The sequence below is a fragment of the Macaca thibetana genome, chromosome 16 (assembly GCF_024542745.1).
Source record: "Macaca thibetana thibetana isolate TM-01 chromosome 16, ASM2454274v1, whole genome shotgun sequence".
Classification (NCBI taxonomy): Eukaryota; Metazoa; Chordata; class Mammalia; order Primates; family Cercopithecidae; genus Macaca; species Macaca thibetana.
In genome coordinates, this window is record NC_065593.1 from 14,719,062 (window position 1) to 14,742,675 (window position 23,614).

Sequence of the window (23,614 nt, forward strand, 5' to 3'; positions counted from 1 at the left end):
CTGTAATCCCTTTGCGCTTTGGGAGGCTGAGCCAGGCGAATCACCTGAGGTCAGGAGTTCAAGACCAGCCTGGCCAACATGGCAAAACCCTGTCTCTACTCAAAATACAAAAAATTAGCCGGGCGTGGTGGTGCACACCTGTAGTCCCAGCTACTCGAGGGGGCTGAGGCAGGAGAATCGCTTGAATCCGGGAGGTAGAGGTTGCAGTGAGCTGAGATCGCGCCATTGCACTCCAGACTGGGCGACAGGATGAAGATGGTTTTACAGGACCTTGGCTTAAAAGTAACTAGACACAGCCGGGCGTGGTGGTTCACGCCTGTAATCCCACACTTCGGGAGGCCGAGGCGGGTGGATCCCTTGAGGTCAGGAGTTTGAGACCAGCCTGGCCAACATGGCGAAACCCTGTCTCTACTAAAACTACGAAAAGTTAGCCGGACGTCGTGGCGCACGCCTGTAATCCCAGCTACTCAGGAGGCCGAGGCAGGAGAATCACTTGAACCTGGGAGGTGGGGGTTGCAGTGAGCCGAGATTGCGCCACTGCACTCCAGCCTGAGCAACAATAGTGAAACTCCATCTCAAAAAAAAAAAAAAAGAAAGAAAAATGTAACTAGACTAACTAGACACCTGAAGTATTCCCAGGGAGGTGAAAAATATCCAAAGACAAGGATCCAGCCTGCGAATGGCGACTGGAAAGTGGCTGCGGTCACATCACACAGAGAGTGCTGCGATGCCCAGGAGGACGGGGTACTTGTGCCCCGTCTCTTTCAGAAGCTTCAGGCCTGGCTTCAGGCTTCCGTCCTGCTTGGCATTCCCCTGCGGTTTCCAACTCCTCCAAAGTCCGGCCTTTGCTGCTGTGTGGGGATTGTCTGCCCTCTACCGTACATTGTCTGTCATGGCACACGCTTGACAGATGGCCAGGAACTCAAGAGGGGGCGCTCACTAATTGGGAGAGACCTTAGAGATGCACTTTTCTCCAACTCTTTTGACCATGACTCCCAGAAATATATTTTACACTGTGATTCCAAACAAAAAAGTTTCACAAAATAATTTTTACCAACCAGGCACCATGGCTCACGCCTGTAATCCCAGCACTTTGGGAGGCCGAGGCAGGTGGATCACCTGAGGTCAGGAGTTTGAGACCAGCCTGGCCAACATGGTGAAACCCTGTCTCTACTAAAAATACAAAAATTAGCCGGGTGTGATGGTGCGTGCCTGTAATTCCAGCTACTCGGGAGGCTAAGGCAGGAGGATTGCTTGAACCTGGGAGGCAGAGGTTGCAGTGAGCCGAGATTGTGCCATTGCACTCCAGCCTGGGCGACAGAACAAAAATCCGTTTAAAAAAAAAAAAAGTTTTTTTCTATATCAGTGAACATTACCTTGCACACCAGCAATGGTCTGCATTTCTCACTTTGGGAATCACAGATTAGGAGATGTGTCCAAACACCTCATTTTAGAGTGGGGACGGTAAGGCCTAGTGAGATGAATTCACTTATCTGAGGCCACCTACTCATCAGAGTAATTTCTCAGTCAATGGGAAGAAACAGGCCGGGGCAGTGGCTTACACCTGTAATCCCAGCACTTTGGGAGGCCGAGGCAGGCGGATCACCTGAGCTCAGGAGTTCGAGACCAGCCTGGCCAACACTGTGAAATCCCGTTTCTACTAAAAATAACAAACAAACAAACAAAAATTAGCTGGGTGTGATGGCATGCACCTGTAATCTCAGCTACTTGGGAGGCTGAGGCAAGAGAATCGCTTGAACCCAGGAGGAGGAGGTTGCAGTGAGCCGAGATGGTTCCATTGCACTCCAGTCTGGGCGACAAAGCAAGACTCCATCTCAAAACAATAAAGTTTAAAAAAAGAAATGTATTGTCTTAGGCCACTCCTGGCCAAATGCTGTGCTGAATCTATTAGTCTTAGGACTTTCAGAGAGAAGGCCCCACACGATCATCTCCTCGGAGCCCGGATATCAGGGTAGAGGCACCTTGACAGAGCCATTCTGAGACCTTCCTAGGTCATACACATTCTTATTTTTGGAGATCTTATTTATGACGCATACTTTATGCACATTGGGACTTAGTCCATTTTGCATTGCTATAAAGGAACACGTGAGGCTGGATTATTTGTAAAGAAAACAGATTTATTTGGTTCACAGTTCTACAGGCTGTACAAGAAGCATGGCACCATCCTCTGCTTCTGGCGAGGGCTTCAGGGGGCTTCTACTCATGTTAGAAGGCGAAGGGGAGCAGGCATCATAGGGCATCATAGGGAGAGAGCAAAGGAGCAAGAGAGAGGGGAGCAAGAGAGACGGGCAGATCACCTGAAGTCAGGAGTTCGAGACCAGTCTGGCCAACATGGTGAAACCCCGTCTCTACTAAAAATACAGAAATTAACTAGGCATGGTGGCACATGCCTGTAATCTCAGCTACTCGGGAGGCTGAGGCAGGACAATTTCTTGAGCCTGGGAGACGGAGGTTGCAGTGAGCCAAGGTCGTGCCACTGCACTCCAGCCTGGCTGAGAGAGTGAGACTGTTTCTAAAATAAAATAAAATAAAATAAAATAAAATGTTCTTTTCTATCTAACACAATGCAACTATTCTTCATAGAAATAAAGATGCTATTCGTCTCTCCTTGAGAAAAGAGACACACAAAGTCGCAAAAGTCACTGCATCCATCTCTGGGAGAGAGTAGTAATATTCATCTCTGAGCTATGATAATTACTCCATAAATGGAGTTGCCGTCCTGTCTGAATATTGTTATCTAAAAACTAAATTGTAAAGTTAATCTTCCACAAAATGTATATAAAATAATGAGGAAGAGACCTCCAGCTGGACTGAAGGAGCTGGATTTACCCTCTTGCCTGAAGTAACTGAAGAAACAGACAAAAGCAGGCCCCATAATTGCCCCAGCTTACTGCCTGGAGAAAGCTTTCCAGCTGCAGAGTAGGGAGGAGCAACCCTGGCAGAGTCCTATCATCTTCCTGAGTTAAGGAGACAGAGAGAGCTGGCAGTACTGGGAGGCCAATACAGCCAGAATAGACAGGGCAGCATGCTGAAATTGAGGGTGTTGTACAGAAAGAGAACTCTAGAGAAATCAAGTATTCAGCTGAATACAGGAGAGAAGGGGATAAGGTGTTACCTTGAAGATAGGATGTATTGATGGCAGGCACCTCATGGTGGCCACAGCAATGACCTCAGCCATCAAGCATCCCCTCAGAAGATGAGACTGCAGCTCATGGAGCTGGAAGCCAGAGCTGAGGACCCAGCATTTGGCTAGAAGCCAGACCATTGGAAGATCCGTGGGGAAGAAAAGGGGAGGTGGTGGGGATCCTGTGCTGGGCAGTTGGAGCTGGATCAGGGACAAGGTGTGGGAAGAGAAGGCATGAGTGCCGGGCACTCAGCGATTCCCATCCCTCCTTGCATGTTAACCTTGCCGTTCGTTTTGCTTTCCCCATCTCACTGCTGCCGCTCCCTACAGCTCCCATTTCCTCCCCTCCCCTTCCTACCCGCTCGGTGCATTAGCACCCTGCAAGCTGCTTTGCCTCCAGCATTCTGCAGAAACTGCTCTTCTGGTGCCGCCTCCAGCCTCCACTTCCCCTTTCAGTCCCCACAGTGTGGAAAAGATTCAAACCACCTGCTTCCTTCATCCCACACTGTTTTTTCGAAATCTCATCTTTTGGCCCCACTTCTACACAAATGACTGAATCTCTTGTTCTCAGCTGCCTGCTGGACAATTTAAATGTCTTCCCATTACCTCAACATTGGCCAGAAAAAAGTCTACCGGGGCACCCTGTTCTCTTTATTGGTGCTATTTCTGCAGGCACCTGGCCTGGCTCCCTTTTCCCCTCTCCTTGATCTCCCTCTGCACTCGCATCCACCTGTCCTCTCCATCCTGATAATCACCACCCACATCTGAGCTCCCCTCCTCCTGGGGTCAGTGCTGGGGCATGTTGCCCCAGCCCCTGTTTCTAGCATCTCCCCTCTCCAACGCACCCTGAACACCACTGCCCACACCGTGTGCCCATAGCACGTTTCGTCACAGCCTTCTCCAGCTTTCCACCTCATATTCCTTAGCCTGGCTTAGTCTGGCCCCAGTGCAACAGTCCCTTAGGAATCTCCTGACTCCTCTACCTCAGCCTCTGCCCAGTCCGTCTTGCCCCTGAGGACCGGTCCTTCCTCTCCCTCCTGCTTGTCTGAGACCTGGCCCTCCTCCAAGGCTCATGACATCCCACCTCCCCTGATCCCTCCTGGGCTATCTCTGTCCACTTCCTCAGTCCCAGAGTCTGCAGACTGGCCCCAAGTGTCTCTCAGCTACACTGCAAGGCCTTTGAATCAGAGACTTGGCGCATTTCCTCCTTTGGGGTCTCCCCGGTGCTCTAGCCCAGCGCCTTTGCAGATGGTGCTCAGTGAATTTCGATAAGGGGCTGAGCTAAGAAGGCTGGAGACTGGAAGCAGAAATCTTGAGTCCTCTCACCTGGATGACCATGGGCAAGAGTTTCCCATCAGGCTGCAGTTTCAGCATGACCAGAGGGGCAGCCAGGTACTGCTGGCTACAGAGAATGACGTTGGCCTTGATCCCATCCAGCAGGGAGAAGTCAGCTTCAAACAGTGTGCCTCCCTGGGTGGGGGAAGAGGTCAAGGGCTGCTATCAGCATAAAGCATCTTCTTCCTACTCTGATTCCTCCGAGGGGGCAGAGAGAGAGAGAGAGAGGAGCTAACCTGTCTCCATCACCTACTTTTTCCAGGTAATGGATCATGTGCTTATTGCCTCATATCATTGTTTTTTGTTTCTGAGCCAGGGTATAACTCTGTTGCCCAGGCTGGAGTGCTGTGGCAGGATCACCACGGCTCACTACAGCCTTGACTTCCTTGGGCCCAGGTGATCCTCCCACCTCAGCCTCCAAATAGATGGGACTACAGGTGCATGCCACTACACCAAAAATTACAGATGCTAATTTTTGTGCTTTTGTAGAGACAGGGTTTCACCATGTTGCCTAGGCTGGCCTCCAACTTCTGGGCTCAGGTGATCCTCCCGCCTCGACCTCCCAAAGTGCTGGAATTACAGGTGCAAGCCACTGTGCCCAGCCTTATAATTTTTATACATAGTTGAATGAGCCTCAATTGCACAGAGGAGGAAACAGATAATCAGAGAGGTTGGGTATTTTGCTGAGGTCACACAGCTTACAAATAGCAGAACCAGGATTCACATCCAAGCCTGTCTGCCCTGGAATCCCATGAATTTCCTCTCTCTTGTTCCGTGTCGCCTCCTGATTAACAGCCACAGCAGTCTGACCCTGATTCTCTTACTCTGCACACTCCCTGAATCCCTAGCACCAAGGGCCAGTCACGTTTCTTCATTTGACCCTGTTTCTATCAACCATTCCACCTTGCACGCCCTCCCTCCGCAGCTAGTCTCACGTGGGAAGGAGGCCGAGCCGCTGAGCTTCTCCAGGATCCCTCAGGACCTCTCCTGCAGAATCCCGCCTTGCTGGCTGGCAGCAAGCCCGGCCCAGAGTGGGTCCCGCAGCAGCAGCATTGACGCTAGCCCACCCCACTGCACTGTTGAGCCTCCTCGGGGCTCTGATGTCCGTACCTCCAGCTCCTTCTCCAGCTGGGCCTGCAGTTCCTCCATGCCTGGAGGGAACACGAGGCGGGCAGGAAGGTGAGTGGAGAGCCTCAGCACCATGGGGTTGGCGCCGAGAAACTGGTACCCAAATAAGGCATCCTCCTTCCAGGAGTCCCGCACGCGCTCTGGGGAAGGCAGTTGTTTAGCAAGTTGTGGGATCTGAGCTCTTGGTCCTTCCAACCCCACCAACCATGCTCCCTTGACTCCAGCCCACCAGAGGGACCCCAGTCTCTGGTCTCCACACCCTGCTTCTTTTAGTTCCCCTGGGTTGGGCGGGATCTGGGGGTAAGGGTCCTGGGAGACATATTGGGGTGGGTGGACTGACCAGCCACCTTGCTCTGGCCACACCAGAAAATCCAGTTGAAGTCATTCAGATGGCTCCAGCAAGTCAGATCATTATTTTATTTTATTTTTGAGACGGAGTCTTGCTCTGTCACCAGGCTGGAGTACAGCGGCACAATCTCAGCTCACTGCAATCTCCACCTCCCGGGTTCAAGCAATTCTCCTGCCTCATACTCCCCAGTAGCTAGGACTACAGGCGCGCACCACCAAACCCAGCTAATTTTTGCATTTTTAGTAGAGACGGGGTTTCACCATATTGGCCAGGATGGTCTCGATTTCTTAATGTCATGATCTGCCCGCCTCAGTCTTTATAGGCGTGAGCCACCATGGGCAAAGGGTTTGAGCATCATTCTGAGACTCCAACATGACCACCACAGGCACCGATCTTGGGCCAGTCCAGTGCAGTGCAGCCCATAAGCCCCTTGGCTTCCACTAGACCAGGACATCTCTCGCTCACCCAGCCTCCCCTTGCTCTCACCCCTTGGCCAGTGAAACCTCAAAGTCAACTCTCTTGTCTTCCAGAAATCACTCATCCACAGGGAGGTCACTTAGTTTCATCCCAGCCACACTCAGAATTAACCCATCCTTCCAGGTTCCCCACCTGTGGGGCAGGAAGGAAATCAGGCGTGGGTGCTGGAAGCAGCAGCAGCTCACGTGGGGTCAGGGGAGGAGGGCTCACCGGTACAGCTTCCTTCTCTCTTCCAGCTCCTTTTCCTGGTGTTTCTGGAACAGGCCCTGAGGGTCATTGCCCACAGTGCGACCTAGAAGGGCAGGGGAGGGCTTGGCCAGTGACTTTTGGTGAGATCCTCTTCTCGCCCCTGCCAGGAGAGCCTCATCACCCCGTCCTTCTGTGTGGCCTCTCCCCGCTCAGCATCACGCCCCTTCCCCAGGCTCCAGCCACTCTGTGCCAGCTGCAGCCACCGGCCCTTCGACACCCCCAAAGACCCCAGCCCTCCAGGTTCCAGCACCTCCATCCTGCGCTCTCTTCTCCACAAGCGCATCCCCCCAGCTTCTCTCGCACCCCAGAGGCCTTCTGACACCCCCAGCCCCGCGCTCACCGGTGCCTTCGGGCAGGCTCAGGACGCCGTCGCCCTCCACCCAGCGGTAACAAGGGAACTTGACCTCGTCCCCTGCTCCGGGGCCCTGCACGGAGATCCAGCTGCAGAACCAGGCGTCGTCCTGAAGGAGGTGCCGTTTGCGCAGCTTCACAAACAGCAGCGGCCCCAGGTACTCGGGCACTTCCACCTTGACTTCTGTCTCCTGCGGGCGACATTAGAGGCTCAGCCCCGGCGGGGACGGGCGGGAGGGTCACCCGGCTGAGCCCTGCTCCTTCCAGAGCCCACGCCCTTCCTTGGAGGCTCTGAGAGGAGGAGACGTATCAGGGTCGGGGGACTGAGCCAGAGAGAGAGAGGGACCGCGCCGAACAGGTGGCCCCAGGACTCTGTTCTGAGGGGACGGGGACGGCGGGTGGGAAGGTCCGCACCTGCTCTCACTTTCTCCTCCCTGTGGTCGTTGACTGTGCCAAGTGCTGGGCTGGGCCGGCGCCGCGCCTTGGACGAGCGCGCTGTGGAGCCGGGACGCGCTGGTGGCAATTCCTGCTGTGCGACCACCCCCTGCCCCCACCCCGCCCAAGGCTGAGGACCTGCAGGGGCCCCACCGGCCTGGGGACAACCTTCCCGGAGACCTGAAGGCGGAAAGGGCTCAGCCAAGGAGAGTGAGAGAAAGGGAAGGCAGGGGAAAGGCGCGCCGGGCAGAGCGAGCAGCGGGGATGGGAGGGCGCGCAGCACCTTGGAGCTGGAGCTCAGAGCCCAGGTGTGGGGAGTCGGCAGGTCCGGAGGCTCTCAAAGGTGGCGCCAAGGGCTTTGGATTTGGTCCCGAGAACAAGCGGGAGCCATTCGAATGTGTTAAGCAGGGGGAGTGAATTAGGGAGAAATCATTCTGGCTTCAGAAGGTCTTGGAAGGTCTGCAGCAGAGGCGGCGAGGCCGCTGGAGGTTTGAAATGGCTTTTACAATAGAGAAAGCGGAGGACCTACGACGGCTCTGGCGACCAGTTTCCAGACACCAGAGCTGTGTGGAATGAGGGGCGCCCAGGGGCATCCCCTTAATTCCAAGGAGAGGGAGTAGCGGGAACATTTATTGAGCGTTTACTGTGTGTCACCAACTGCCCACCACAGGGAGGAAAAAAGGGAGGAGGGAGCGCCTTTCCACCTTCTGTGCCCCGTCCCCTCACCATGGAGTCGCGGGGCAACCCGCTCCATGCGCATTTTCTTTCTGGCTCCCTTCGCCAGCGACGCGGGAGATGATCAGGGTCTAGAACTGACTGCACCGGATTCTTGTTTAGAGGGAGGTGAAGGGAGGGAGGAGGTGCGGGTGACACCGGGGGAGGCAGGAGGAGAGGGCTGGGAGGTGGGAATAGGCGAGGACCTCTTTCGGGCATGTTCCTTTGACGTTCCCTGAGACAGACATCCGGATTTGGGGATCTGGGAGAGGGCTAGAGCAGTGATGGGAATTTGGGGTTTCGCGGAAGAAAAAAAGTAACAGGACCGGGTAGAACACCAGGTAGATATGACATGAGATATGACGGGAGGTGGGTCGGGAAATCGAGAGTGCTCTCCTGTCTTGACTCCCCACCCCAGGTGATAAAGCCCGAAAGGTCAGAGATCCAACAGCGCAAGCGGTTGAAACAGTTTTTTAAAATAGAGAAAGCGGGAGGACCCACGGCCGCTCGGGTGACCGCTGAGTTTCCAGACAAGGGAGCTCTGGGCAGTGAGGGGCGCACAGGAGCATCTCCCCAATTCCAAGGAGTTCAGGTAGCCGGAAATTTTATTAAGCGCTTTACTGTGTGCCACTTGCATGTTTTCTGTCCAAATCAGAAAAGGATTTGGACAGAAAACAGGCAGGAAGAAGGAACCAACGCCTGGTACAGCAGGCAAGCGAGGCAGGGGTAGGACTTATGCACGTGTATGCAAGCCTGGATGGCTGGGAAGCCAACCTCCATGTAAAGGCAAGCGCGGTCACACAGATACACACACACGCCTCACAAGCTGGATTGCAAGAGAGGGTGAAGTGGGCGAGGAGACCCAGTCAGCCGTGGCATTTGAGGAAGGTACATTTAGGCCACCGAAATTCATTCCACCAACTTTGCACACTTGTCTTCCTTGTGCCAGGCTCTGGGACTCATTCCTTTTGAGGGTAAAAGTCTCTGCCTCCCTGGGCTCCTGCCCCACAGGCGCTCCCACAGCCCGGCACCGCCCCCTCGCCATTCCGGAGCCAGTGCCAGCTGAGCGGGCCTGGCCGGTGCCACCGTCCCCTTACTCCTCCATGCCCCGGGACCCGGAGAGGGAGCCGTGGTTTCCGGAACTTCTCACACCCCTCCAGGCTTTTCCTCTGTTGGGCAGGTGACGAATCGGTGTCTTTGCTTGTTATGGCCGCTGCCATCGCCATGGAGACAGGTGAGTAGCGCTCTGAGCCTGGAGTCTCCGAAGACAGAGCTCTCCTTGGCACAGACCGCTTCTTCCGCTTCCCCGGGGCCTCCTTCCAGGCCTCACTCTCGGCAGGGTTAGTATTTGGACAGGGAGGAGAGAAGGCTCTTGTAGCATCTAGAAAGGCTAAGGTACTCTGCAGTTTTGCTAATTTGGTTTGTTCGCACATCTTTGCTATTCAAACACGACCCCACCAGCTTCCCAGCATGGGTGAGACTAAGGGAGAGGACTTGTGTCTTAAAGCATGTCCTCCTTGTGTCTTAAAGTGTGTCCTTGATTGGTTTTCTGCTTCTCATATGAGCTTGCATACGTTTGAAATATCGTCGCCAGACTTGTGTATCATTCTGCTACTTGTGCTTCTTACATATGCATATGCTCCTTCATCTTTTAGGCTCTTTGGAGTCTCTTGTTCAGTTTGCATCCTAAGTTTTTCTTAACTGACTCAGCAGGTAGCTTTTGCGAAACTTAATCACTGTTAACAATTGTTACAATGCATTATTAAAATAGGGGACGTCGCAGTTATTACAGCCTACCTTAGTGATCACTGTTAAAATTCCTACACAGTGGCCCACAAGTGGTAGGTATTGTGTCCGATTTGTGCTGCTGTTTTCTTTAATGATTTCTCTTTACCTTTAAAGTCAACCCTCTTCCATGACTGTTTCTTAGGTCTCACTACAATCCTGCTATGTAGAAGTGGCATGCTGTCCCAATGGACCATGCTCTAGCTTTCCAAGCTGCTAGAACTGTGTTTCTCAGCCTCAGCACTATTGACATTTTGGGACCAGTGATTCTTCACTGTTGGCAGAGGGAAGGGTGTTGACCTGTGCACTGTAGGATATGAGGTGGCATCCCCAGCCTCTACCCACTAGGTGCCAGTAGCACCTAATGTGCTACCCACTCCCCCTAACTTGTCTACCAAACTAAAATGTCTCTAGAGGTTGCCATATACCCTCTGGGGTCAAAATCACACTTAGTTGAGGACCACTGTCCCACATAAAATGTAAATGGCATCATATCATTCCTCTGTTGGAAACCCTTCAATGTTTTCCTATTGACCTTAGAATAAATCTCAAATTCCTTTCTGTGGCTTAGAAGACCTTCTGTGGACTGGCCCCTGCTTGCTTCTAACTCCTCCCTTCGGTTCTGCTTCCATGTCTATATAATTGCCTCTCTCTCCCTCCAGCCACACTGGCCTTCTTTCTGTTCCTTGAACATTCAAAGCTTGTTCCCTTCTAGCTTTTGTATTTGCTGTTCTTCTGCCTAGAATGCACATGTTCCAGACCACTGTTCATTCACACATATCTCAGATTAAATGTTACCTAATCAGCAAGGACTTCCCCAACCATTTTATCAAAAGAAGCCTCTTACTTCCATTCTCTATCACATGACCCATATATTTCCTTCATAGTGCTAATCACAATAGAAAATTGTCTCGTTTTGTCATTGCTTGTCTGCCTTTTCACCAGAGTGTAAGCTCCACTACAGCTGGGACTTTGGTTTTTTTTACTGCTATAGCCCAAGTTCCCAGAATACAGGCAGTCCCCAACTTAAGATGGTTTGACTTATGATTTTTTGACTTTACAATGGTACAAAAGTGACCAGTAGAAATAGTACTTTGAGCACTCATACAACCATTGTTTTTCACTTTTAGTACAGTATGCAATAAATTACATGAGATATTCAACATTTTATTATAAAATGGGCTTTCTGTTAGATGATTTTGCTCAACGTTAGGTGTTCTGAGCATGTTTAAGGTAGGCTAGGCTAAGCTATGATGTTTAGTAGGTTAGGGATATTAAGTGCCTTTTCAAATTACCGTATTTTCAACTTACAATAGTTTTAATGGGAGGTAACCCCATTGTAAGTGGAGGAACATCTAGTACCTGGCACAGAGCAGGTTCTCAATAAATATGACTCTTCTCCATCTTCTTCAAACTCAGACCAGGTTTCAATGGCCTCCTCTCACTTTCTCTTCTAAGATTATTTTTGCTTGCTGGTGGGTTTACTGTCATTTTTAACTACATCTAACCTACCTTTAAAAAGTGTATGGATGGGAGTGCCAGGTACAAAGACTTAGCATAAAGAAAACCACCAGTTACCTTGAAACATAAACAAAGGCCATTAATAATTTATGAGTCTGTTCCTTGCCCCTCAAGTTTCTAGCAGGCATGGAATCATTCCACAGGTCATGATTTCAGTTTGGTCTCTGTTCCTAAGGGGTGAAGGTCTTCTGAGGGCTGTGGATCCCAAACTCACCTGGCTCAGAGGCTCAAACAGCCTCTTCGTCCATCAAGCCAATTTAGACAGCATCCTGGGCATGAAAATCTTTTGTGCTGGCTTCAAGTGAAAATAGTTCACTGGGTCAAAAGTAGGCTGGTCCAAGACGCAGGATGGTCAATAAACGTTGGCTGTGTTCAGAAACTGCGGCTTGGCTGTTTCTTCCATTGATTTATGGTTTGTTTCCATGAAACCGAAAATGATTGGTCCACCTGGCAGCTGGCTGGCTGGCTGGCAACTGGAGGCCTTTCTGTCCTGGCTGAGGGCCCTGGCCCCTTGGTGGCCTTTGGGAAGCAGCATCTCATCGGGCCGGTTTTTCGTTCTGGCGGGCGGCCGGCTTGGCCCGCGGGGCTGGGCTCTCCGCGCAGTGCAGAGCCGTCTCCACCCTCAGGGACGAGGCCCTGATGTGGCGGGAGGTCGTTTCCGTGCGCTGCGAGGAGGATTCCACGTGCCGGGAGGACGCCTCGAGGATGCCAGGGAGCCGCTTCCCCAAGGGGGAGAGGGAGGGCCCCTCGCTGCGGCGCTGGGAGGTCTCCACCCGCCGGGACGACGTCTCCACGCGGTGGGACGAGGTCTCCACACGGTGGGACGAGGTCTCCACGCGGACTGTGGACGTCTCTGTGTAGCGGGTGGTCCCCACCCGGGGAGAAGACTGCTTGGCCCCTCGGGCTGAGGCCATTCTGCCGGCGTGAGGGGGCCAAGGAGGCCTCGGGGCACCCCCCAGCCCAACGGTCACCGCAGGCAGAAGAGAGGAAAACTACGGTACTGCCATAGCCGGGAGCGCCACAACACGATGACGTGGAAACACCATGATCCTTCCAAGGCTAAAAACACTGGGCTCCTGCCCCTCAGGCGCTCCCACGGCCCGGGCCCCGCCCCCTCGCTATTTTGGAGCCAGCGCGGGTGGAGCCATCCCAGGGCTGGCGGGATGGGCGGAGCCGCCCGGCCCCATATCCCATAGTGCCCCGGGACCGGAAGAGAGAGCCGTGGTTTCCGGAACTTCCCCCGCCACTCTGGGCTTTTGCTCGGTCAGGCTGGTGGCGTTTTGGTATCTTCGTTTGTTATGGCCGCTGCCGTCGCTATGGAGACAGGTGAGTAGCTCTCTGATCTTGGAGTCTTCGCAGATGGAACTCCCCTCGGTCCAGACGGCTTCCCCGTGGCCTCCTTCCAGGCCTTACTCTCGGCAGGGTTAATATTTGGACAAGGAGGTGAGAAGGCTCTTGTAGCGTCTAGAAAGACTAAGGTACTCTTTGCAGTTTTCCTAATTTGGTTTGTTCGCACATCTTTGCTATTCAGACACCACCCTACCAGCTCCCCGGCGTGGGTGAGACTAATGGAGAGGACTTGTGTGTTAAACCGTCTCCTCCTTGATTGGTTTTCTGCTTCTCACATGAGCTTGCCTAAGTTTGAAATATCGTCGCCGGACTTTATGTGTCATTCTGCTACTGGTGCTTCTTATATGCATACGCTCCATGATCTTTTAGGCTCTACGCAGTCTCTTGCATCCTAACTTTTTCTTAACTGATTCAGCACGTAGCTTTTGCAAAACTTAATCACTGTTAACAATTGTTATAACGCATTATTAACATAGGGGAAGCCATAGTTGTTACAGCCTACCTTAGTGATCTTAGGAATTCTCCGTTTGTGTTGCTGCTTTCTTTGATGATTTCTCTTTAATTTTAGAGAAACTTCTAACTCCTTTTAATCAGGGCTCCGCTTTTCTTAGATTTCGAAGAAAGGTTTATCTCCCCCAACTCCCAGTTTAGGAAGACCATCTCGGCATTAGTCAGGTTTCTTTATTGCTGATTCCTTACTACAAATCAGTATTATATACAGTGACCCTTACTTTCCATGATTTTTGCTGTCTTGTTTCCTAGATGATGCTGGAAATCGACTTCGGTTTCAGTTGGAGTTGGAATTTGTGCAATGTTTAGCCAACCCAAATTACCTTAATTGTAAGTTGTTAAGCACCTCATTAAATTGAGTAGCTACTAATGATTTCTGACAGAAGAGTTGCAATTCAAAATAGTATCTACTTTTACACATTCTCAATTGAATGACATTACACTTATGCTGGTATATAGATATAATTGCGCACTGGGATTTGTGTTTTGAATTCAATGTGTGTTGGTGGTGGGGGTTTTATGTAAATAGATTCTTTACATTAGGGGTAACAAAGCATAGTTTAAAGATTGGTTTGACCTACAGACTTTTTTTTTTTAATGCTTTTCAGTTCTTGCCCAAAGAGGTTACTTCAAAGACAAAGCTTTTGTTAATTATCTTAAATACTTGCTTTACTGGAAAGACCCAGAATATGCCAAGTATCTAAAGTAAGTTTAATTTTTATAATCCTAAGCATGTGTATACTTTATGATATGATAGATTTCTTCGTTTCACATTGGCAAAAATGTATTTGGAATCTCTCCACTTCTTTTCGTTGTCACCATCTTAACACAAGACACTCTCATCTCTAACTTGTATCACTGCAGTAATCTACTCCCTGGTTATCTCTGCTTCCACTTTTACCTTCCTGCCCCCCCCTCCACCCCAAACCAAACCAAGCAAAACAGCTTTCTACACAGAAACCAACTTAGTCATTTAAAAATATAAATCAGAACACGTTACTTTCTTGCTTAGAACCTTTCCATGACTTTCCATGCCATGCAGAATAAAATCCAGTCTCTTTTCTTGGGCCAAAGCCCTATATGATCTGGCCCTGCCTTGTCTGACCTTGTCTTTCACCACCCTCCCCATCTCACCAGGTTTCTGGTCCCGAAGAACTCACAGTCTGTAAATGAAGTGACATAAGCCATGGGCTGAAATTAAAAGAGGGTATCTGTAAGGAAGGTGTTTCTGGGGTTATTTGGAGGAGGTGATCTTAACCTGAGTCTTAGAGTTGCTATCTTTTATTTAAGGCCTCTTATGTGCCAGAAACAGTGCTAAATGCTTCATATGCATTAACTCATTTATATATATATATATTTTTTTACCATTCAGGTCATTCAGCGACACTTTCGTGTTAAGGCTTACTGAATTGCAAGAAGCATATAACCACAAACCTATTCCCTTTTAATGATTAAAAAAAAAAAAAAAAACACCTTGAACTCATCCCTGCTTTGTCTTAAGCAGGTAGAAAGCAATAGTGAACCTTAAAAAAAAAAAAAAGTTTGAGAGGAAAATGTTTCAAACTTGTTTCGAAGTCACTTTTCTGTGTCCAATAACAATTGACTCACGAAGCATATACATCTTATATTGCCTGCAGGACCCTTTGCACCTTTTCTGGCTTTTTATCCATTTAATAATCCAAAGAAAAGACTTTTAAGAAAAATAGATTTCAACAAATGTTGTATGTATGTAGATTTACAGACTCAGTGTTGGAAGCCTTAGCCACCAGCAAGTTTAATCTTACCCACAACGTTGCCGAGAGATGGTCATCTACACTCTGGAGGTTTTCACTGAGCCCATGTTACTCTGTCAGGGACAGCTGATTTGATTGTTAGCCAGATGTTAGAAAGTTATTCCTTATATTGTGATATAATGTCTCTCCTTGTAGCTCTAGTCTGATTGTAGTGTTATCCTTCATCTATCTGCAGTCACATGAAGTCTATTTGTCCCACTACTGGTGACATTAATTTTGATAACTTGGTTGTCCCTGGATTGAGCTAGAACCATTCTATACCCTCTTGAGGACAACAACCTTCCAGATACTTACATTCAAGAGAGATTGCAGATTAGCCCCTTTTGGGCATTTTATTCAGTCTGCAGAAGATTTTAGTTTTTTTTTTTTTTTTAATACTTGCCAACATTTGAAGATCAGAAAGTTTTATATAACAAATGCAGATTTCCCGCTCCTCTTTCAAATCTGGAAGATCTAGTAACCATAGATCTTAATTCTCCCAAGTCAACAACTGGCTGAAGCTGAGAGCAGCTTCACTACTAGCTGCTTTCCAGCTGGTGGAAGGGACACTTTCTACCACTTGGCCTGCTTCGTTGATAGCCAGTAGGTGTCACTATAACATCTCTCTCCATCTGTGTTTCTCAACTACCCTCAGCCGTTGTGCCGTGATGTCCCGGAGTTCAGGTTCCCTCCGCTGGATGTTTGGCAGTGGTACTTTATGCAGTTCAGCCAGGAACTAAACACAGGCCTTCATGTGTGGTCAGAGTACAGTGGGCCAGAGGTCCTTTCTTTTCTTCACGTGGACATATACCTTATGTTACTTTTGAGGGTGGGGGTGGGAGAGGATCACATTGTTGACTTGCTGGGAGCATTACGTCAATTAAAATCCTTCAGTTATTTTCATCAATGTTCTCCCTATCTTGTTTATTTTTAAAAACACCGAATGTGGAACTTCCCTTTTATACTGCCGCTGTTTCATCTTGTGGACATGTAGCCTATCAGAGTACGATTCTTTACTGTCATCTAATGTATTCTGATGTAATCACTGCATGTCTGAATTCTAGTTACTGACTAAATGCTGCTTGAGACCATTCTCTTGGTTGTCACATTATTTTACAGTTGAAGAAACTGAACCTTAGGGAGGTTAAGTACCTTGTTAAAGGCCACCCGGCTGGAACTTACATCCTGGTTCATTTTAACTACTAATGCTGTCATGAAAGGGAGTTAGCCAGGGCAGGTGTGAATAGAGCATTCTAGCATAAGCAACCAACAATTAGAGCAACTGTGTATTTTCATTGCGTAGATAGCAAACCTTTAATGTCTTGGAAGTTACTATCTTAGAAGCATGTGTTAAGCCCTCTATTCAATGTGGTGTTCACATTATCAGCATTGGTTTCATTTGGGAGCTTTTTAGAAATGCAGAGCTCAGGCCCCACTCCAGGCCTAAGGAATCCATCAGCATTTTAAGAAGTGGTTCATATACACATTAAAGTTTTAGAATCATTGCTGTAGTATCCTATTTTCCACACTTGAGTCATTTGCATATCACTTGTGCAACTTTGGCTTTATCTGCTTTCTTCCTGAAGGGGGCCTGCCTCCCCACACCTGTGGTATTTCTCGTCAGGCGGAGACCAAAGACTGAGAAAAGAAATAAGACACAGAGACAAAGTATAGAGAAAGAACAGTGAGCTCAGGGGAACGGCACACTCAGCATGCGAGGACCTGCACCGGCGCCGGTCTCTGAGTTCCCTCAGTATTTATTGATCATTATTTTTACTATCTTGGTGAGGCGAGTGTAGCAGGGCAACAGGTAGGGAGAAGGTCAGCAGGGAAACATGTGAGCAAAGGAATCTGTATCATGAATAAGTTCAAGGAAAGGTACTGTGCCTGGATGTGCACATAGGCTAGATTTATGTTTCACTTTCCACAAACATCTCAGTGTAGCACAGAGCAACAGAGCAGTATTGCTGCCAGCATGTCTCACCTCCAGCCACAGGGCGGTTTTCTCCTATCTCAGAATAGAACGAATGGGAATGGTCAGCTTTACACTGAGACATTCCATTCTCAGGGACTAGCAGGAGACAGAAGCCTTCATCTTATCTCAGCTGCAAAGAGGCCCCCCTCTTTCACTCCTCCTCCTCAGCACAGACCTTTTACGGGTGTCGGGCTGGGGGCTGTAAGGTCTTTCCTTTCCCACGAGGTCATATCTCAGGTTGTCTCAGTGGGGGGAAACCTGGACAATTCCCAGGCTTTCTTGGGCAGGGGTCCCTGCGGCTTTCTGCAGTGCATTGTGCCCCTGGTTAATCAAGAATGGAGAATGGCGATGACTTTACCAAGCATACTGCCTGCAAACATATTGTTCACAAGGCACATCGTGCACAGCCCTAAATCTATTAAACCTTGATTCAATACAGCACATGTTTCTGTGAGCATGGGGCTGGGGCTAAAGGTACAGATTAACAGCATCTCAAAGCAGAACAATTTCTTAGTACAGATCAAAATGGAGTTTCTTATGCCTTCCTTTTCTACATAGACACAGTAACAATCTGATCTCTCTTTTCCCCACACTTCCTATATTTTAATGTATTTTAATTGTCTCAGTTAGTTTTTGTCTTTTCAACTTGAAATAATTTCACTTACAAAATAGCTGGAAAAATAGTAAAGATAATTCCTATATTTTCTTCACCCAGATATTCCAAATGTCTAACACTACAATCAGCAAAAATCAGCACATTAATATTGTTACCTAATCTACAGACCTCACTCACATTTTGCCAGTTGTCCTGCTGGGGTGCTGTATGTAGTACAGGATCCAGTCTAGGCTGTTGTCCTGCTGGGGTGCTGTATGTAGTATGGGCTTTAGTCTAGGCCTGTTGTCCTGCTGGGGTGCTGTATGTAGTATGGGCTTTAGTCTAGGCTGTTGTCCTGCTTGGGTGCTGTATGTAGTATGGGCTTTAGTCTAGGCCTGTTGTCCTGCTGGGGTGCTGTATGTAGTACAGGATCCAGTCTAGGCCTGTATGTTGCATTTTGCTGTCACATCTTAGTCTCCTTTCATCTCAGTGGTCTTTTCTTTTCCATGACTATGACAGAAATGATTTTGTATCCTTCATGTATCTGCAGTCACATGAAGTCTATTTGTCCCACTACTGGTGACATTAATTTTGATAACTTGGTTGAGGGTGGTACCTTCTAGGTTTCTCCATATTAAGTTACTATTTTTCCTTATGTATTTAATAAGTATCTTATGGGGAAATCCTTTGAGACTATGTAAATATCATATTACATGCCCATTTTAGCATCTTTTGAAGATATTTGTTTGAAACATTTTTTACTGTGGTGATTTTCGAATTCTGTCATTCTGCATTTATTAGTTTGGAATTCGATTGTAAGGCAGTACATTCCCTTGTTTTCTATTTATTATTTTATTAAAGAAATTTACATCCATTTAGTATGGACTTTTGGATTCTTATTTTTATCCTGTGAATTAGAATTATGTATTTTCTTGCTCTGAGTATTCTAGATTTGGCCATTGGGAGTCCCTTCAAGTTGGTTCCTGAATACTTTTGATCGTCCCAATAATTTTTAGCACTTTTTCTTCTGGCACTACGTAATGTTCCAGGCTCATCTTGTACTTTCCCTCTCTTATCCCTGAATCACCCTTTTCTCCAAGGAAACCTGCTCCTTGGATACCGCAATCTGGACATTGTGTGTTCATTAGTACCACAGTGTCATTGCTTCTAGGCCCTCTCAGTACACAAAGCTCAAGAACTCTATGTTTGTATGTGTATCCATGCACACATGTATACATCTGTTTATCCTGTCTACCTATATTAAAAGCCCTAAGTACATACTAATGTTTTCAATACCAGCTCAGTAACACAGGATTCATTCTAGCCTTTTTCCTTTCCTTGTCTATAACTCCTTTTCTGATAGCCAGAAATTTGGCTGTCCTTATCCACAGTATATTTACTTGTCCAATCCTAGAGTATATCTAATTTCAGAGTTGGTATATCCCTGTGGACAAGAAGAGTATAATGTATGTGCATAGTTCTCTTTCAAACCAACTCACTTTTAAATGAAAGTTGTCTTTTTATCACTATTGATGGAAAAACAAAGAACTATCAATTAAACACAGAATTAGTAAAATATGTTCATGTTCTTCACGTTGGAAACCACTAGAAGGGAATAGCATGGTTTGTCCCTACATTTTCACTCTGCTTACCAGTTACTGTGTTGTGTGGTCCTGAGCAAGTTTAAATTTAATCTTTCTGAACTTAAACCTTCTCACTTTCGAAAATATTGCTGAACACTGACCTTTGATGACCAATCAGGGAAAACACCCTATGCTGCCAGTGTGTACTAAGTTAAAGAAATGGTAGGCTACAAGATCATTTTTTAAGAGAATAACTTAATTAGACCTTGGCATTATTTACTTAAATTATGTTGTTCATTTACTTATAAACTTAAACCCAGGTACCCTCAGTGTTTACACATGTTAGAGCTGCTCCAATACGAACACTTCCGAAAGGAGCTGGTGAATGCTCAGTGTGCGAAATTCATTGATGAACAGCAGATTCTACATTGGCAGCACTATTCCCGGAAGCGGATGCGCCTTCAGCAAGCCTTGGCAGAGCAGCAACAGCAAAATAACACATCGGGAAAATGAAAAACCGGATACAGATGAGGCTCTCAATACATGTATATAATGTATTTCTTTTGTACAGTGAAGACAAAAAATGAAAACTCTTCCTATCTACCTTTATTATGGTAGCCCCTAGAACCTTTAGTGTGCTTTTTAATCCAACTTTTTATTGTTAATAGACTATTTCTTTTAAACCTGAATTGGTCTACTTTGATTTCCCTGTGGATTTGTAAGGTGTTTTCTTTTGTATGCATTTAGCATAATCAGCTGATTAAGAATGGAAAAGTTAGGTGCTTTAGACCAAATGAGGCACTGGGGCATGGGGTAGGGGTGGGCCACCAAGTATACTGAATTCTAAGGCTAGCTCTTCCTGACATATAGTAGCGCAAGGCCATCTCCTGGAACCTTACTGTCTCTCAGATCAACTGCTCTACCACTCTTATCTACGTAGTGAGAGTAGCGGAGTCAGTGACCTCTTTAAATCACAGGATAGGAACTGCATAAAGGTTCTCAAATTCTGCAGGACAGGAAATACCTGTATTACCTGCTTTGCAAGGTGGCTTTAAGAATCACTGTGGCCTCATTTGACCTAGTCATGGCAGGACAACTAGTGGTTAATTACTAATTGGACTCTTGACTTTAGAACAAACATGAGGAGCCTCAAATACTTGTGCTCATTTGGGAAAACTAACATTGATTTGGGAGGTACCACATACCAGGTGCTATGTTAAGTGCTTCCTTGAATTCTCATTTTATTCTCAGAACCTTGTTTATAGAAGAGAAAACTGAGGTTTGGATGGGGCGGGTAACTTGCCTGTGGTTACACAGCTAGTAAGTGGTAGAATCAGTGTGACTGACTCCAGCTTGGAGTTCTTCCCACCACTGGGTTACACAGTATCTCCAGCCCCTCTCCGCCACCTGCCTTATCCCAAGTAAAGCACATTGAGAGAGCGGTAAAACGAACTGCCTCTAGTGCTCAGGGTCGGTTTTTTCATAAACAAAACAAAACTGCCTGAATTAAGCAGAGGCTGGATTAGAGGTAATATGCTTCCTTCAGTGGTGAGGTTAGGTTCTACGTTCCAAAATCAAAGAAGGGGTTTCAGGAATATCAGTTGCTTTGCAGATGCAGAGAATTTAAAATAAAAGATCCTGATCTTTTGAAAGATTTGGAAGGTGTGCTCTGCGCCTTTAGGAGTTTTTAGGTATTTCCGTCACCTTCAATGATACATTCCTTTGAGCCTTTACTGCTACTTCTGAAGACTTGTTTATATCTTAAAAATATCCATATATTACAGGCAAACTAAAGGTTCATGGGCATTTTAATAGCACCCTACTGTTTAGACACATGCCAGTTTTTTAACCTCATTTATTGCTAACATGTATTCAAAGCAATATACAGTTTATTGATACTAGAACAAATCAGGAAATCAAGACATGATTGCCATCATAAAATCTTAATCTTCAGAGAACAACATTTCCACCAGGTTGGCCTGAAGACACTCAGATTCTACCAGTTTTTGAGGCTGTAAGAGAAGAACAGTCAAATCTTCACTACTCCTATAAAACGTTATTAGGAGTGGAATAGGTTCTGCCTTGAATGACACTAATCTTTGAACACAGAAATTATGCAATTCAGAAACTATCAACTAGTTATAACAAGTTTTATGAAAGAATCAAGATATTTGCTGTAAGATGAATCACTAACATACTTGGCTGAAGAGACTTAAACCCCAAATACCAGGAAGCTCCACAGACTAAAACAGGAAACAGCAAGCCCAGTGCCCTCTTCTTCCCCTCAACTCTTTAATTTAGGATCCCAGGGGCATGACTGAACTAGAAGAGGTGCCCTTACTTTTTAACCAGAATTATGAATTAAATAGAAAACAACTGTTGATGCCAGTGTTTTAAGGAATTATGAGTCAACCTACTTTCTGGCTATAGAATTTTTAAAGAGTGACTTAACATGAAAAAGACCTAATAGCTAGATATTTACATTATTAGTGTATTGGGATTGGCCATAGGAATGGACTTTCAGCAGCACTCTCAACAGCAATGGAATTGAGATAACATGTCAAGATCTTTTCAAATCTGGATCCACAGCAAGTTAAAAGTTTTGACAGTGAATTACAGGCCCAGCATATTTAAAGATACTTACTGTTCCATACTTAAGTAGTGTAGGCACTGCTGTTACTTTCAAGTTTTTTCTGAAGTCATTATTTGGATCTTTCCAACTGTTCCAAAAGAAAAAGTGATCATGAAAAAAATTTACTTGGTTTATTACGGTTTGCCTAATATTTGACATATTCCTACATTTAATTTTTTAGTAATCACTGTTCTTGCAAACACTTAAAAAACCTTGTGGACTATGGCTTAATTTGTTAATTACCCTGTGCAAAGTTTTAAAGTGTGACTAAGATATAAAAGTAAAGCCAGCTAAGTTCTGAGCTTACACCAGACCAAATTCGTTGAATTACCCTTACTTAATTCAGGTGGGCATTTTAAATTTGTATTTAATAGCTTCTAATTGTTGTGAGACATTGCCTTATAACACAGAAACTGGGTGCGTGTCCCTGAGGCCCTTCCCGCCTCAGTTTGCAATCTGTGCATGTCTGTGAAGTAGATTATACGTTGCCACTTACTAAGGCTTTTCTCCTACTTGGCAGTAGATGAACACACATCCTTCACTGATGTGCTTCAGCCCCTCTCGTACGACTGGTTCAGCTTTAAAAAAAGTTGAGATAAAATAATCGCACGTCAACTCCAGAATCAGGCACTGATAAACAGTGTTCTTTTCCCCTTCCCCCAGTCTTGGTAAGTACTCAGACTTTAACCTGCAGCTAACTGAAGCGGTCAGCAGAAGTCAGGTGTTCACTTCTGGTCTTAGAGCCACGTTAAGGGTAAGGACCAAATCCCAGTCCCGATCTGCCCCCGCACCACCGCGCCCATAACAATGGAAAGCACATGTATTTGCTGACCAACTCACGTATCCTGTAAGACTCTAATGGTACTGGGGGAGTGAGAAGTTTTAAGGAACTAGATTCCAAGATCATCCGGGTTAAATGGTAAAAGGAAGAGCGCTCTTGGCAGGACGGGGTAGAATTTAATAGGAGTTGACATGGGGTCAGCTTAGATTGCCCCGCGGATGTCTGGAACCAAGACTCTGCCTCTGCTAAGCCCCCTTTTCTGGTCGTAGGTTCGGCCTTCCTGCCATTTCCATTGGACAGCAGCCCCCGAATCCCGGCCTCACCCTGCACGCAGTCGGGGCACCAGCTTTTCCCTCCGGCGTCCTTAGAACCCGTAAAGTAGGCGAAAATGGTCTTGCCATTGTGCTCTTCCACGGCCCGGTGGAACTCCTCGAAGCCGGACACGCTCACCTCCTCGTAGCGGGCCATTGGCACGACGTGCAGCAGCTGCTGGAGGAGTGCACGTCTGGCTGCTGCAGGCGGGGCCCACGTGGGCGGGGCGAGGCTGTTTCCGGATGGGCGAGAGGGCGGAGCTTGCGGAAGCCAGCGCCGCTGAAGAGTACGGGAGCCTCTGAGGACCACAATCCATCCGCATGGCTTTCTGCTCTAGTTTCTCAGATTTTTCTGCGCTCGCTGCACTCCCAAGCCCAGGCGTCTACCCTAATCTAGTCCCAGCTCCGACCCCATGGACACTGGCTGCAAAACTTAACGCCTGGCAACACCTGGATCCTTCAGTAGTTCGGCGTCTCAACGGCTCCCAAGCCGCCCTGCGCCTGTTGCTATGGCGACTGGGCGGGCGGCCGGAAGCGCGGCCTAGTTGGGGCCCCCCTTGCCCGCTTCCCGGTAGCGGCGCCTCGCCCCAGCCAGGTGGGCTCGGGATGGGGCTAG

The 23,614-nt window shown here is 47.7% G+C and overlaps 4 protein-coding genes, 1 long non-coding RNA gene and 1 pseudogene across 11 annotated transcripts in view; 3 read left to right on the forward strand and 3 right to left on the reverse strand.

The window, feature by feature from the left end:
- Positions 1 to 4,286: 4,286 nt before the first annotated feature.
- LOC126938266 (polyunsaturated fatty acid lipoxygenase ALOX15-like) lies at positions 4,287 to 8,223 on the reverse strand (annotated as a pseudogene).
- Positions 8,224 to 8,770: 547 nt separating this feature from the next.
- C16H17orf100 (chromosome 16 C17orf100 homolog) lies at positions 8,771 to 12,740 on the reverse strand. Its single transcript, XM_050765557.1, has one exon. It carries the CDS (start codon positions 12,401 to 12,403, stop codon positions 12,026 to 12,028), a length of 378 nt encoding a protein of 125 aa, XP_050621514.1. The 5' UTR covers positions 12,404 to 12,740; the 3' UTR covers positions 8,771 to 12,025.
- On the forward strand, positions 12,690 to 19,970 carry MED31 (mediator complex subunit 31). The gene is made up of 4 exons (XM_050765548.1): positions 12,690 to 12,815; positions 13,602 to 13,679; positions 13,958 to 14,054; positions 19,595 to 19,970. The coding sequence occupies exons 1-4, from the start codon at positions 12,788 to 12,790 to the stop codon at positions 19,785 to 19,787; spliced, it is 396 nt and encodes a 131-aa protein (XP_050621505.1). The 5' UTR covers positions 12,690 to 12,787; the 3' UTR covers positions 19,788 to 19,970.
- Positions 14,061 to 18,565, forward strand: LOC126939838 (uncharacterized). Its single transcript, XR_007720455.1, has 2 exons — positions 14,061 to 18,031; positions 18,080 to 18,565. It is a non-coding gene; the product is annotated as an uncharacterized LOC126939838 (long non-coding RNA).
- Positions 19,657 to 23,614, reverse strand: part of TXNDC17 (thioredoxin domain containing 17) — a 997,418-nt gene continuing 993,460 nt past the window's right edge. For all 5 annotated transcript variants that reach the window (XM_050765563.1, XM_050765560.1, XM_050765562.1 and 2 more), the window contains exons 2-5: positions 23,011 to 23,222; positions 22,403 to 22,484; positions 21,919 to 21,994; positions 19,657 to 21,286 (exon numbers count right to left, since the gene is read on the reverse strand). In XM_050765563.1, the coding sequence (XP_050621520.1) occupies positions 21,218 to 21,286; positions 21,919 to 21,994; positions 22,403 to 22,484; positions 23,011 to 23,155 (372 nt within the window). In that variant the 5' untranslated portion in view covers positions 23,156 to 23,222 and the 3' untranslated portion in view covers positions 19,657 to 21,217. The remainder of the gene's footprint in view (positions 21,287 to 21,918; positions 21,995 to 22,402; positions 22,485 to 23,010; positions 23,223 to 23,614) is intronic.
- Positions 22,482 to 23,614, forward strand: part of KIAA0753 (KIAA0753 ortholog) — a 64,736-nt gene continuing 63,603 nt past the window's right edge. Inside the window, exon 1 of one of the 3 annotated variants that reach the window (XM_050765264.1) lies at positions 22,482 to 22,574. The gene's annotated coding sequence lies outside the window, so the exon portion shown is untranslated. Of the gene's footprint in view, positions 22,575 to 23,276; positions 23,594 to 23,614 lie in introns of those variants that run through there. The other 2 variants (XM_050765266.1, XM_050765261.1) reach the window with 2 other exon arrangements.

Bases quoted from the DNA above. Each gene is read 5' to 3' on its own strand.
- C16H17orf100 (XM_050765557.1), bottom strand. From the start codon at position 12,403: ATGGCCTCAGCCCGAGGGGCCAAGCAGTCTTCTCCCCGGGTGGGGACC.
- MED31 (XM_050765548.1), top strand. From the start codon at position 12,788: ATGGCCGCTGCCGTCGCTATGGAGACAG. The intron at 12,816-13,601 runs GTGAGTAGCTCT...CTTGTTTCCTAG, and splicing joins TGCCGTCGCTATGGAGACAG to ATGATGCTGGAAATCGACTT. The intron at 14,055-19,594 runs GTAAGTTTAATT...ACTTAAACCCAG, and splicing joins GAATATGCCAAGTATCTAAA to GTACCCTCAGTGTTTACACA.